Source organism: Saccharomyces kudriavzevii, assembly GCF_947243775.1.
Source record: "Saccharomyces kudriavzevii IFO 1802 strain IFO1802 genome assembly, chromosome: 13".
Classification (NCBI taxonomy): domain Eukaryota; kingdom Fungi; phylum Ascomycota; class Saccharomycetes; order Saccharomycetales; family Saccharomycetaceae; genus Saccharomyces; species Saccharomyces kudriavzevii.
Window position 1 is genome coordinate 566320 of NC_079284.1, and position 14801 is coordinate 581120.

At 38.9% G+C, this 14801-nt stretch overlaps 5 protein-coding genes and 1 non-coding gene across 6 annotated transcripts; 1 reads left to right on the plus strand and 5 right to left on the minus strand.

The window, feature by feature from the left end:
- Positions 1-290: 290 nt before the first annotated feature.
- INP2 (Inp2p) lies at positions 291-2414 on the minus strand (the record flags this gene model as incomplete). Its single annotated transcript, XM_056230401.1, has 1 exon — positions 291-2414. The coding sequence occupies one exon, from the start codon at positions 2412-2414 to the stop codon at positions 291-293; it is 2124 nt and encodes a 707-aa protein (XP_056084323.1).
- A 263-nt stretch (positions 2415-2677) lies between these two features.
- Skdi_13.trna17V lies at positions 2678-2751 on the minus strand. The gene has a single exon. It is a non-coding gene; the product is annotated as a tRNA-Val (tRNA).
- Positions 2752-4599: 1848 nt separating this feature from the next.
- Positions 4600-7002, minus strand: MSS11 (Mss11p; the record flags this gene model as incomplete). Its single annotated transcript, XM_056230402.1, has 1 exon — positions 4600-7002. The coding sequence occupies one exon, from the start codon at positions 7000-7002 to the stop codon at positions 4600-4602; it is 2403 nt and encodes an 800-aa protein (XP_056084324.1).
- A 489-nt stretch (positions 7003-7491) lies between these two features.
- Positions 7492-10077, minus strand: PAH1 (phosphatidate phosphatase PAH1; the record flags this gene model as incomplete). The annotated part of the gene is made up of 1 exon (XM_056230403.1): positions 7492-10077. One exon carries the CDS (start codon positions 10075-10077, stop codon positions 7492-7494), a length of 2586 nt encoding a protein of 861 aa, XP_056084325.1.
- A 755-nt stretch (positions 10078-10832) lies between these two features.
- On the minus strand, positions 10833-11936 carry MME1 (Mme1p; the record flags this gene model as incomplete). The annotated part of the gene is made up of 1 exon (XM_056230405.1): positions 10833-11936. The coding sequence occupies one exon, from the start codon at positions 11934-11936 to the stop codon at positions 10833-10835; it is 1104 nt and encodes a 367-aa protein (XP_056084326.1).
- A 410-nt stretch (positions 11937-12346) lies between these two features.
- Positions 12347-14656, plus strand: MLH1 (mismatch repair ATPase MLH1; the record flags this gene model as incomplete). Its single annotated transcript, XM_056230406.1, has 1 exon — positions 12347-14656. The coding sequence occupies one exon, from the start codon at positions 12347-12349 to the stop codon at positions 14654-14656; it is 2310 nt and encodes a 769-aa protein (XP_056084327.1).
- Between the last annotated feature and the right edge of the window lie 145 nt (positions 14657-14801).

A 14801-nucleotide genomic window follows, 5' to 3' on the forward strand; every position in this document is an offset into this window, starting at 1 on the left:
GCCGCTATATGGGAGCTGCGTGTATATAACAAAAAAAGTGAGATAAAAGGAGCAGCAAAGAATAAAGGAGTGAAGAAACAGTTCAAAAAGCGATCGAATAATCCGGCAGTTGCTCTTTTCTTCACAAACTTATTGCAATACTAAACCTCGTTTTGTTTAATGTTCGTTTATTCAAAGCATTTAGCATGGGGTTGAAAATCACCCGGCTGCACAGCCTGTTATTGGATTATATACAAAATATGATGAACGCGTTATCAACACTCCTGAACACATATTGCAACGTATACATATCACGATTCGTTTCCTAACAATCCCTCTAGTTCGTACAGGAAAGGAATGGTCTCTTCTGAAGATACTTTGCATTTGCTGAGAGACCCGCTCTCAAGTAGGCCATCTTCTCTTGATGGTTTCGCAAAGTCAAATCCTATTGGAGTCGAATCTTCGGTTTTCCTTAGCAGCTCAAACGACTTTGCAGTCCGTAATCTCTCTCTGCCTTCACGGTTTTCTCGAGCTAGTTTTAAAATTCTTTCATCTAGCTTACGTCGCAACTCATTGTCGGAGAGCTGCTTGAAATCGGGTGTCTTACAATCTACATTTGCGCTGAAGCATACAGGGCGACTTTCGTCTACACCGATACCAACATCGTAATAGTGGTCTTCACAGTTATAAACTTCATCGTTCTCTAATTCGATGTCGTTTTCAGACGGCTCGTTCTCCGATTCATTGACATTTATAAACTCAACTTTCTTCTCTAAATTAAGTCCTTGTATCGATGAAGAAGAGGAAGATTGTCTGCCTTTGAGGATATCCAGATGAAAACCACGAACAGTTGTGTTAGTTATTGGCGTCTTTCTTGCCTTAGTAAAATTGTTACACGTTTTCAAACCTTTCCAGAAACGAATCAGCTCTTCCAACTTATCTTGAACATTACTCTTGTAAGTCTCTGTTATCCCATTTTGAACATCGACGGCCAATAAATCATTTTCAATTTTTTTCACGTAATTCAACGCCTGGAATACTTCATCACTTTTTGAGAATGAATATTTATTACTCTTTTCACCACCGTTAGTTGGCCATGATTCTCCTGGAAGCGCATATAATATTTGTTTATGATCATTTAAAGATATTAGGACCGCTGAAAGAAGCGGATTTAATCCTTTTAAAAGATTGGTTACCCTTTGAAATGTGTCTATTGAGTTCTTTTTTTTTTGTTGCATTCTCACCATATAGTCAGGGAATATTTTGTTTAATGCATTTTGCATATTTGAACTGAAAAAATTGCCGTCTCCTGTCATATCTAAAGACAGTAAACAGCAAAGCATGAATTTTTTCAGCAGTTTCAGTCTCAAGAGTTTCCCATCAAGGTCTTTAAATGCAATAATAGTGTTATAGTATAAATTTGATATGTCAATGCCGTACAATTCACAGTACTTCGAAAGCTCGCTGGTATTACTTAAGATGACAATATCACCAATAATTGTTTTGAGTTTGTAAAAGAGTGCATCACTCGAAAATGTTAAGAGCTCCTCTACCATAGATGAATATTCATCTGCATTTGAAATAAAAGTTACTCTTGATATAATCCTGTAATTTTTTATTTCTTTATATCGTAGATGATATTTGTGAACCATTACATCCACTTGTTGCAAGGATTTGAGCACCTTTTGTACCTCTATCAAAGTTTTATAACAAATCAAATGGCTTCTAAAGTGCTCTTGTTGCATTGATAAATATACTACTACCAGTACTGAACTTAGAACTCTCTTCAAGCCTGAGTCATTTTTCTTTTTACAATATTTCTTTAATTGTCTGAGAACTCGATAGGAGGTTAATAATACCGAGAGGTAGTGAAAGTCCTGCTTGATATATATGTTTTTGTTCTCTACTACCGCCAGTTTGCCGTATTTCGTAGTCAGAAAGGCTAAGGATCTAAGAGGAACCTTCTGTAGTATAGCTGAGCTCTTATGAAAATTCATAATAGATTGATTTAGATGCAATGTTAATCTATAATGATTCAGATCGTTCAAAAAATGTGAGGTAATAATCGAGTATTGAAATTCTTCAAAAAATTGGTGTATTACGCTAAATGGATTTTGGGTGAAAATTTCTGAAATAGTGTTGTCCCAATTGAAGCTCTTCGTTGAACTTTGTACACTTATTGGTGAAAAAATGCGGTCATTAGATCCAATAATTGTGGGGGAGTATTCATTTAATATACTGCGGCTGCTAAGTTGAGACGGTTTTCGCCATGTAGAGTAAAACTCCTGACGGTTGCTGTCGCCGATTCCTGAAATAGTGTCCCTGCCAAGGGTTGAACTGGAACTTATGAATCCATCCTCCTCATCTGATTTCAATTTGGAAAAAATCTGCAAACCAGGAACCTGTAACGGGGGGGGGCGTGAATTTATTGCCATTTTTTAGACAAAATCAACAGAACTTTCACAAGTAAGTAGAAGGAATCTCTCCTGAAAAAAATATTAGTATGTCAGTTAATAATGGAAGCTTGTTTTCCCAACCTTTTGGAAAATGCATATAATTGTTTAAAAGTTTGAAATCCACCAATAGTCTAAAATATTTTGAATGGAGACGGTTTTTTTTATTTATACAGATCAGTAAACTTTTGTTTACATTTCAGCTTTTTTTTACGTGCGTTTCTATTAAGAAAAAAGAGAAAAAATGATTTCGCCCAGGATCGAACTGGGGACGTTCTGCGTGTTAAGCAGATGCCATAACCGACTAGACCACGAAACCAATGTTTTATTGATTATGTTGTATTACGAGCTCGGGTAATACCGGATGTCTTGACAATCCTAAATTCGTTTAGGAGAGTAACTTGTTGTCAGACTTATTATTAACGTGATTCACAGAATGTTACTTATCCTATATAATCTATATAAGATCTAAATCTAACTAAAGGGTGGAAGCGCGGAATCTCGGATCTAAACTAATTGTTCAGGTATTTATACGTTTGGTTGGTTTGGTTCATCTTAGGCAAGTAGGCTGCCTAGTATACTCAATCTTGTCTGTTTTGGAACTATTGTTTCGTACGTGTTTCATACATGTTTTATGTCTAGGTTGATAAATCTAGTAATGCTGAGGTATCTCATTTTGAGATACAACAGATTATTATTTTTAATGATGATACTCTACTATTTGTGTTTGCTAGAGATTTTGCAGCGCTTTCAAATTCATGAGACAGCTGCTTATTTGCTTTCAACAGTGTTTAGGGAATTTACTATAAGTTCAATGTAACGACTCATATCACTTATATATATATAAATTCCAAGTTGATGTTCAATAATGGACCTTTGTGTTGGAACAAGTAGGTTCATCATTATTCACATAACTAGTCCTTGTTTCAGGATGAAGAATGTTTAAATGACGTTCTATTGGTGGGTGCACTTGGAGTCAAAGATCCATTAATTGGAACATCAACTTGGAATGTATATATAAATGATATGTGTCGTTACACTGAACTTATAGTAAATTCCCTAGTTTATTATTATGTTGAACATACTTAATATGTCCAATCGGTGTGTGTTTTATATACCTCTCTTATATAGTATAAGAACGTGTTTTGCTTTTTATTCTTAATTAATACTACGAATTATCAACACTTTGATTTCAGTCAACCCCACTCTCCAACAGCTCGGTTAGCATTCCTTCATCCTACTAAAGATGCCACATCTATGTAACATATGCGAAGTACACTTTGGAATACAATATGTATACTTTAGATAGTGATGATGACTAGTTATGTGAATAAGTATGAATCTGCTTGTTCCAACAAAGGTTGTTATAGTTGTTGCTAGTGAATTATCTTAAATCATGTTAAAAAGATGATGTGGTACAAAATTCAACTGTCATTGAAATTAGGGGAAGTTTAAAGCGAGAGGAATTGATAATTGCTGTCCAGTAAAATCTTGTGACATTTGTTGGGATTCCATTTTTGATAAGGTTAATAATGTTATGTATATAGAATATACTAAAAGTTCTCCTCATGGATTTAGGAATCTACGAAAGGGAATCGACACTTTTACATAATCTTATTCTTATTTCTTCCTTCATTTTATACGTTGTTATCATCCATCCTATTGCATTATCAATCCTTGTGCTTCAGCTTCCATTAAATACGATAACAGTTCTGAATCTTATTTTACTAGTCTGGTAATTTGCGTCATCTTCTTAACGCAGTATATGATAATATTTTAGTTACATGAATGTATGTATTAATCAGCTGTACTAGTACTTGATGAATAGCTGGTTATTGTTCCAGCAATAATGTAATACGGTAAATGGATGATAACTTATAAAAAGAAGATGAAAAAAATTTACAATATTATGTAGAATTGTTGATCTCTTTTTTGTGAATTCCTAGACCCTGGGAGAGAACTTCTAGAATATCTATATACTCAAGAACATTGCCTTAAAAAAAAGGACTTCCATCACAATATTCATATCTGCCTCAGAATTAAATAGAATGTGTTAAAATACAAATCGCTAACATACTACAGGTATGAAAAATATGCGTCTTGCTATGCAAAAATTGGTATGACCAATTACACCACACCAGTAATGAAAAAAATTAGTTTTCGACTGCTAACTGTCCATTAGATCCGGAGAAAAGCCACCGATATTAAAGATGTCAAAAGTTTCCGCATCTATAGCAAGGGAGCCATTGGGCTGTTGCTGTGAGTCAATGGTTTGTGACTTTATGACATTTTTGCCGCTTTTATCCTTGGAAGTGACGTTAATGAAGTTTGAAGGAGTTGGATCACCCTTTTGTTCGACCTTCTTGGATTTCAGATTCTTTTGTAAAGCAGTAGCTTTTCTCGATTCCTTGGTTTTCGACTTACTTACTCGCTGCTTCCGTTTGGGCTGTGCAGTAGTGGTCATATTGGGAGTTGTGCTGGAGCTTGAAGTACGCTTCGAAGACGGTTGTGAGACCGTAGGCGTATTACTGTTATTATTTGATGGGGGGAAGACAGCAGCAGGATCACTCTGTGATAGCGAAAGATTAGCTTTATACTGCTGTGGTAGGTGAAACGGTTGCTGTGGCGCAAATGCATGCATTGCTGAAGAAGCATTTTGATATAAAGGTTGCATATTAACCATTGGGTTTGGACCAGGCTGATTTGTCTGCCTTATCGGCCCATTTTCCATGACGGGAGGTCCCATACTTCCTCCCTGTAATGAGATATTGCTGTTAGTTGGCGGTATGCGGCCGTCGGAAGGAAAACCGCCATTTTGTAGTTGTTGACTAGTAGCCATTCTCTGCATCATCATATGCATATATTGTTGCTGAGAAGTTAGATCGTTAAGAACTGGATTTGTGGCTCCACTTTGACCTTTTATTTGCTGAGGAATTGCTTTCATTTTATTAAATTGAGCTCGTATACGTTCTTGCAACAAACTATTACAATTTGTATTATTATCATTGACAGGTGTAGTTTCCTCCGCAGTATTAGCTCGTGTATTAGGCTGATAATTTTGATTTCCGGGAGTCTGTTGCAGTGAATTTTGCTGCAGTGCTTGCTGTTGGAAGAACAGTTTTATAGCGTTTATGTCATCGAACCTGCCAGATCTGCCTTGCTGAAAAGCTGGCGCTTGTCCTTGATTTTGATGCTGCAATTGGTACTGAAAGAATCGCTGTTGGTCAGGAAACATTGGTGGCTGATTTTGTGAAGCAAACTGTTGATTTGCGGGAGCTATTGAAGGCATTATCCCGGTTGGATGAGAGTTTTCCACTGGGCCTGATATTGGAAGATGAGGAACCATTTGTGAATTTATAATTGGATATGGGGTCAGATGTGGCGGTTGCTGTTGATGTTGCTGTTGCTGTTGATGTTGATGTTGCTGTTGCTGTTGCTGTTGATGTTGCTGTTGATGTTGCTGTTGATGTTGTTGTTGATGTTGCTGTTGATGTTGTTGTTGATGTTGCTGTTGCTGTTGTTGTTGAAGTTGCTGTTGCTGTTGCTGTTGCTGTTGTTGTTGTTGCTGTTGCTGTTGCTGTTGTTGTTGAAGTTGCTGTTGTTGTTGAAGTTGCTGTTGCTGTTGCTGCTGTTGCTGCTGCTGTTGCTGTTGCTGCTGTTGCTGCTGTTGCTGCTGTTGCTGCTGTTGCTGCTGTTGCTGCTGTTGCTGCCGTTGTTGATTTTGTTGATGTTGTTGATGTTGTTGATGTTGTTGTTGCTGTTGCTGTTGCTGTTGCTGTTGCTGTTGTAGGTTGATAGCTGCGTACTGCTGAGCCGCAATATCATTGTTTATGGTAGCATCAGCTGGAAAGGTACTGCTGTTGGGTTTATCATAACTACCGGTAGTTCTTGGTACAAATCTTTCAGGAACGTTTCGATTGGTTTGATCGTTTAAATTAACATTATTCACATTAACATTGGATCTGAAATTCTCCTCCGTTACTGGAAAGTTATTATGAGTAGGCGGAACAGTACTTGGCGAGAGGTTAGAGAACTGTGGTGGTATGTTGGATTTCGAATTAGCTGGTAAGAGAGGTACTATTCTTTCTCTTACAGGGTTATGGTTTTGATTGCGAACGGATTCAAGATCACCGTTGAATAATGATTGAAAAATTTCCCACCATTCCAGTAGAAACGTGTCATTGGCGTCCATCAGCATTTTCGAAGGTAACAATCCATCTTCACTACAAACATCATTTTTGGAAGCAACGTCCATTAATCCATTCTTTAAGCTTGAATTCAAGCTGTTTGTTTCCCCTGAGGAAGCCCCGTTCATTCTAGACAAAGGAAGGTCAGCTTCGTTCAAAAATTTAATGGCAGAGTTCCAGTAATTGTTTTTGATGAGATAATTATATATATGAGCGTATAATAATTGTTTAGAGTTCTTAGCCATTGCATCCGAAACAAACACTCGGGAATTCTCATCAAATTGCAGAGGAATATGACCATTCAAGCCTTTGTCATTTGGGGTTGAACCACATTCAGTGTTCTCAGGGCGCACATTAGTATTTATATTGGACGTGTTATCCATATCTTTATCATGCACCTTTTCCTTAATTCACAGTAGCCTTATGAAAGTACGAAAAAATAAAGAGTGAAAGTGGAAAAACCGGAAAATCTATTAGAGCCACACAGAAATGCGATACAAATCTTGGTTGGTAGTGTCTTACAACAATGTTTTATTGTACCTTTCCTCTTCTTGCTGTACAGGCATTGTTTCTCGGCATTGCTTCTTGGCCGCTTTTTTCACCTGATGTACGTACGTAATACCTGTTGCAGCAAGCGAGTTTTGAGTGCGTACAGAGAGAGGCATTTACTTTGACATTTTGAAAATTTATGTAATTAGCAAAATAACCCAGAGGGAAGAATGCTGGTTCGTGCCCAACATCGTATAGTTTTTTCTTCTAGAGAATTTTTTTTCTTTTTCTTAAATAAAACTAAAAATGTATATTTAGTACTTATAATCTTATTTAGTATGCAGTATTGGTATTTATAGTAATATGCGGCTAAAGAAGTAATTTCAGTCTTCGAATTCGTCCTCGTCGAATTCGTCGTCGTCGTCAAACTCATCGCTTATTCTCGCTTCCAAATCATTTTCGTTGATGGAGTTGGGGGGTAGCCGCTTACGCTTTATATCATCATCACTTTGTTCCCTTCGTGATTCGGTATCCGAATTTTCACGTGAATGTACGTCGTCCAAAACGCTGATCTTCGAGACACCGCTTGTTGGAGCACCAGCCTTGGACATGGATAGTTTCATAAACTCTTTATCAATACTTGTTGCAGCCCCTGAAGATGCTCTCCTTGATTTTGATCTGCCGTCGTTATACTCATAATCATCCATGTCATCCAAATACTTCATCTTTGGCGAGGCAAGTGGTGAACCCAGCTCAAGGTATATTTGCTTCCCAATATCTCCTTTGGATCTTGTTGATTTACTGGGTGTGGACCTTGAGCTACTACGGAAACCTTTAAAATCAGATGCATCTTCTACATCTGATGAGGCAGCTAAGGCTTCATTGCTTTTTGTGCTGTCAGCGCGTCCTTGGGGAATTTTATTGGCCCTAAAGGTTTTGGCAGAGTTCGTTCTGCTTCTACTAGTGCTACCTTGCTGTGACACATCTGTATCTTCATCGGTATTCGCAGAATCATCTCTGCTGATATCCGACAAATTATCAATATCGACTAAAGGTTCTCTCCAAAAATTTACATCCGTAAATTTCTCCTCTTGGTTTCCCCTAAATAGTGTTTTATAACCAGGGTTGTTCTCTACGTCGGCATTATCTAACGTTTTATTAGGTGGAGATCCAGGAACTATGGAAGCATTACTTCTCAAATCGTTTCTGTCAAGGCTAACTGGCGGAAAGAAATGGTCAACAAGTTCATTGATATGAATATAAGAACTTCTATACCCTGCTAATTCTAATAGTTCCATATGAACCTCACCTTCCGTATTTATTGTGAAGATCCGGGAACTCGGTATTCCTACTGTTCTATATGATAAAGCATCGGTGATCCTATTGCCGAAGCCGGCAAAAAACGGGGTCGATCTTTCCTCCGAGTCCACCTCGTTATCATTATCTTCAAAATATAACGATCTGATGTCGTTAAGGCATGCAATTTTGAAGACTTCTGGTTTCTTCAGTATTACCTCCCGCCTTAACGCTGCCATTGTTCTATCCGGCGACAAAATGACAGGCCCGTTTGGTAGTTTGCTCCCATTTTGTACAATTGATCGCAAATAACTTCTCGTCGAATCAGCTTGCCCGGCACTTCTTGCCGTTAGATAAAGTATATTATATCCATTTCTGGAGATCTCACTGAATAACTTAGCAACACCCAGATGTGTCCAGTCCTTTCCTATCATAGCCAAGACATGACCCAAGGCATCCGATTTTGTGATGGTTCCATCGATATCACTGATAACAATTGGGACGTCCCACCTCCAAACAAATAATTTTGAAGTGACAATAGCTTTTCCATGGTCTACTGAGAACTTCAAGTCATTTTCACCATAGGTTAGACTTAAACACTTCAACTGCTCATTGGTCAATCTTATGGTTCTTATATACCTTTTCTCCGTGTTGTCCCTTTTCACTGTATCCTTTTTGCCAGCGACTTCACTGGTACTGCTTTGTTCCTTGTTAAACGACATGTCATCCTCCGTATCGGAAGTGGACGGAGAAGAAGACAACGAATTTAAGGTAGTTCCTGATTCCATTGCATCTAACCCCAAAACTGATCCGCTTGTCGCCATTGTTTGGGGTGTACCCGGAGGTGATAGGTCGGCAATGTGCTCGTAAGGGTTCACGATCTTGATGTTACCATTTTTATCCTCCTTAATGAAATTGGAAATATCTGAATCATTACCAAACTCGTCCTTCAACAATTGCTTCAGCTGTATGTCAGTATCGTGCATCATATTCTTGTTTGGCTTGTAACCCTCAGTATCTAATAGTAAATCGCCATTGTTGTCAAGTTTACTGGGTATATGAATTTCAGTGAGTTTCTTGTTCAATTTTTGCTGGAAATTCTTTGTGCGCTGTTTGACAAGTTTTCTTCCTTCAACTGAATCAGAAGTCGTGGATTCCGCAGTCGTAGGCGGTCCTGCAGTTTCATCATTCTTACTTATCAAGTTTCCTGTTTCGTTGATATCCAAAAAATCGGGTTCTTCTAAAACTTTCTTTTCCTGCTTTTTATGTTCATTTTCGCTCACACCTTCCCCTTCACTTACAATCCCTCCTTCCAAGACGGATGTTTCAGGTGACTGAGGGGGGCTTGATGTTGCGCTCATCACGGGAGATACAAGCAATTCGTCAGGAACATCGGTAACTTGGTCGCCCATTTCGAAGACAAAATAAGCCTCCCCAGAGTCACTCAGTTTCATCGGCATGTTACTGAGCTTCTCGTTTATAAATACTTGGACTTTCTTTTGAGATGGCTTTAGAATCTGAAATTTGCCAAACCTCACATGAAAGGGAGAACATGATAGCGTTCCGTCTGGGTGCTCCACGACAATAACGTCTATAGCACCTGATAACGTGGCTGGATTGATAGAGGACCATGTCTTGGACACAGACCCAAGAGCTCTGCCTACGTACTGCATATTTTATCGATGTGTTTTCCTTCTGTTGTATATTCACTATGCGCACCTCTAGGAACAAAAACACGAATTATAACGTAGCAACGTTTAATTGATTCAACCAACTCGCTTCACCAATCTCTTTTGCTATTATGAAACGCATAACTTTTACAACGACAAGCCCCCACGATGGCTTTATTCTTTACTAGTTCCTGCTCTTTCTTCTACCCTCACCGTGCGGTGCTTTCAATGCTGGCCGGAAAGACCGAGAAAAAGAGATAAATCCAGAGAAAGAGAGCATATTGCGTAAAGGGAGGGAAACGAAAGGACAAAAAAAGGACTCGTGACAGACCGACAAGAGAGTGGGCAGCACGTGGGTTTTCTTGATGGTGGTCTGTTTTGCGGTGATCTAGCTCTTTGATTACAGGATGAATCAGGACCCTTTTCAAGTAGGATCTGTAGGCTTGCTTGGACTGGCCTTCCCAACGGGGATTCTCAACAGAAAAGCGTAGTACTAAGAATTGCGAATAAAGGGAAAGGCGTATGGAACATTGATGTGTATTTTTGCCGGGATATTACTATGTACAAAATTTATTTTGGGAAAAAACTTACATCTATATACTTGAAATGGTAATTACGAGTTACGCTGGGTGTGGGATGGCGAGAGGAAATATAAGATACTTTGCGTTCTCTTTATCGTAGCCGCTTGGAAAGAAAGTTTCTCATTATATGGAAGGGCTCCTAGCAAACAGGGAAAGGCTTGAAAAGTGGACTGTTGATCAATTGGGGAATGCGTTGCCCAATCCTCGTAGTGTCATTTGATACAATAGCAACATTATGCTACTTTGAACACTTGTCCAAACAAATCTAGGGCCCACACCGCTAAAAAACCCAAGTACGCCTTCAGATTGGTAAACCGTCCGCAGGCTGAGTAGAATTGACTTGGAAAGCGCTACTGGCCTGCCGTTTGTTACGTGAGGATGCGATACTGAATATGCTTTGTTGCTCGAGCTGAGCGGTTGTTGAGTCTGTACCCTAGTCTTGACAACATCCATCGGTGTGGTGATAATTCCGGCTAGCCCACCCGCACATGCACCAGTCAATATTTCGTTGGATATGGACAGCTCTTCATCTTTGCCGTCCTTCTTTTCAATCGTGAAGGCTAATTTCCTGAGCTTTTCGTAGAATGCAAACTGCAATGCACTAAATGGCAAATCTCTGGCTAGGGTAGCTTTGTAGCCAAAGAAAAGGGATTGGAATCCTTCTTCTTTTATTACTGTTTTTATGGCATTTCTTAAGTTTGAATAGTTGTAACCAGATTGGAAGAAAGGATTGTTAAACCTTCCTTGCAACTGCAGTCTTGTTTTCAACACCTCTGAAGGAACGTAAATAAAACTGGAGATGAAGTCACCAAGAAATCCAGCACTCAAATGCGTGACGGTGTCATTAATCTGCCAATCTTCTATCATTGTTCTCTTAGTATATTCATAGGTCCCGAAAAAGATTGCCGCTGATGGGAAGGAGCCTAGCATGGCTGCCATGTATCCACAGTATAGACCTCTTCTCGCACCTTCTTCCAACCAAATGGTACGATATGCAGAGATCATATTCCTATATTTTTTAACATTTGGAGCACCTTGTTGTCTTGTCTTGACAGTATCCAGGGAATGCATCGCAGAATCTCCTATTATTCCACCAATTCCACCAGAGATGACGCAATGCCATATAGGACTCAAGTCATCTGCCGAACCTGCTCTCTTGTCGTGTGATTCATGATCGTTCTGACTACTATTTGATTGATCTGCTGCTTCTTCAGATGTCGGGGGATGGTCATGAGGTGTGTGTATTATCGGTATTGAAGAACTCAGGTTCCATGAGTTCATTATCTTGATACCAGTCGGGAGTGAGTAAGGAATATAATGTGTGCTTCGTCGGGATACTCTGCTCTTCTTTTTGGCTTGCTTTAATTTTTCAAGTTAATGAAGGAAATGTAGGAAGTCGCTATCGTTGTTGAGTCTAGGAGATGTCAAGTTAGGGTTCAATCGCAAGAAGAGTAGGAATGTAGTATCTTCTATTGCATGTAAAGCTATTAGAGAGGTGGTTTACTGTTGCCGGAAGCTTTTGAAGACTGCCTACCCTTTTCATTATAGTTGTGGAGCTCTCGAAGACGAGTCTACCAGTTTTTCGGTGTTTAGTAATCGCGCTTGCAATGCTAGAACAACTTACAGCAAAAATGGGATAGGATACAGGCAATGAACGGAAAGTACAAATAACAGAGGCCTGTCAATAAGCTATGTCCTCTAAAATAAAGGCGTTGGACGTATCAGTGGTCAATAAAATTGCCGCTGGTGAAATTATAATATCGCCCGTGAATGCCCTTAAAGAGATGATGGAGAACTCCATCGATGCGAACGCGACGATGATCGATATTCTAGTCAAGGAGGGGGGAATCAAGGTTCTTCAAATCACCGATAATGGCTCCGGCATTAGCAAAGCTGATTTGCCAATTCTATGTGAGCGATTTACGACGTCCAAACTACAGAAATTCGAAGATTTAAGTCAGATTCAAACCTACGGATTCAGAGGGGAGGCTTTGGCCAGTATCTCTCATGTAGCAAGAGTAACAGTAACAACTAAAGTCAAAGAAGATAAATGTGCATGGAGGGTTTCATATGCTGAGGGAAAGATGTTGGAAAGCCCTAAGCCTGTCGCGGGCAAAGACGGTACCATCATCCTAGTGGAAGACCTATTTTTTAATATTCCCTCAAGATTAAGGGCTTTGAAATCTCAAAATGATGAATACTCTAAAATACTAGATGTTGTTGGACGGTATTCTATTCATTCCAAGAGTATTGGGTTCTCTTGTAAAAAGTTTGGAGACTCCAATTATTCTTTAGCAGTTAAACCTTCTTACTCCGTCCAGGACAGAATTAGAACTGTGTTTAGTAATTCTGTGGCTTCTAATATAATTTCTTTGCATATTGACAAGATTGAAGAGCTAAATCTGGAGTGTGTCGATGGAAGAGTCTGTAATTTGAACTTCATATCCAAAAAATCCATTTCTCCAATCTTCTTCATTAATAATAGATTAGTGACGTGCGACCCTTTGAGGAGAGCACTTAACAGCGTTTATTCCAATTATCTTCCAAAAGGTAATAGGCCTTTCATTTATCTGGGGATTCTTATAGATCCGGCCTCTGTGGACGTCAACGTTCATCCAACAAAGAGGGAAGTCCGTTTTTTGAGCCAAGATGAGATAGTAGAGAAGATCGCCAATCAGCTACATGCCGAATTATCAACCATAGATACCTCACGTACATTCAAAGCATCGTCAATTTCAACAAGCCAATCAGGATCATTATTATTATCAGGTAGTAACATCGGAAATGAGGAGAAGAGGAAGGCCCTCCGACAAGCCCAAGTGGTGGAAAATTCGTACCCTACAACTAATAACCAACTAGCAGGTGTGAAAAGACAGGAAAATAAGCTAGTTAGAACAGATTCTTCACAAGCGAAAATAACGTCCTTTTTATCATCAAGTCAACAGTTCAACTTCAATGAGTCGTCCATGAAGCGGCAAGTAAACCAGCCTGAAGCAAAAACTAATAGCCACCAACTTCAAGATAGAGAAGAGGAAAGTTTAGCTGAAAACGAACAACTGCATGATAGTTCTTCAAACAGTGATAATAAACTGAAAGAATTGCGTTGGAAGAAACAAAAGTTAGACACTGATAGTACTCCAAACATCGACAGTGAAAAGTATACGCCTCCAGTTTCAAAAAACGGGTATATGACAGTTCCCAAAGAGCGTGTCAATGTAAACCTTACGAGTATTAAAAAAATGCGCGAAAAGGTAGACGATTCAATACATCGAGAACTAACGGAAATTTTCGCAAATTTAAACTATGTAGGAGTTATTGATGAGGAAAGAAGATTAGCCGCAATCCAGCATGATTTGAAGCTCTTTTTAGTAGATTACGGATCTGTGTGCTATGAACTATTCTATCAAATCGGTTTGACAGACTTCGCAAACTTCGGTAAGATCAATTTACAGAGCGTAGATGTCTCAGATGACATAGTCTTATATAAGCTCTTATCAGAATTCGAGGAGTTGAGTGACGATGTCTCAAAAGAAAAAGTTATCGGTAAAATATGGGACATGAGTAGCATGCTAAATGAGTACTATTCCATAGAATTAGTAAACGATAGTCCAGATGGTAATTTAAAATATGTCAAGTTGAAAACGTTGCCTTTACTTTTAAAAGGTTACATTCCATCCATGGCTAAGTTGCCATTTTTTATGTATCGCTTGGGTAGAGAAGTGAGTTGGGAAGATGAACAAGAATGCCTGGATGGAATTTTGAAAGAGATTGCATTGCTATATGTGCCGGATATGGTTCCTAAAGTAGATGCGTCTAAAGTATCGCTGTCTGAAAGTGAAAAGGCCCAGCTCATAGATAAAAAGGAGAATATATCTTCACTACTAGAAAATATCCTCTTTCCTTGTATAAAAAGAAGGTTTCTGGCACCTAGACACATCCTCAAAGACGTCGTCGAAATAGCTAACCTTCCTGGCTTATACAAAGTTTTTGAAAGGTGTTGAGTCTGCAGTGTTTCAGGAACTATCATTGGAGATTGTTACTTTATCTCCTGGATGTGACTACAAACTTTTATGAGGAGTATGTACGCTTTAGTAACTTCTGAAAAATTATATATGGATTAAAAGGATACAAAGGAGAGCCTACACA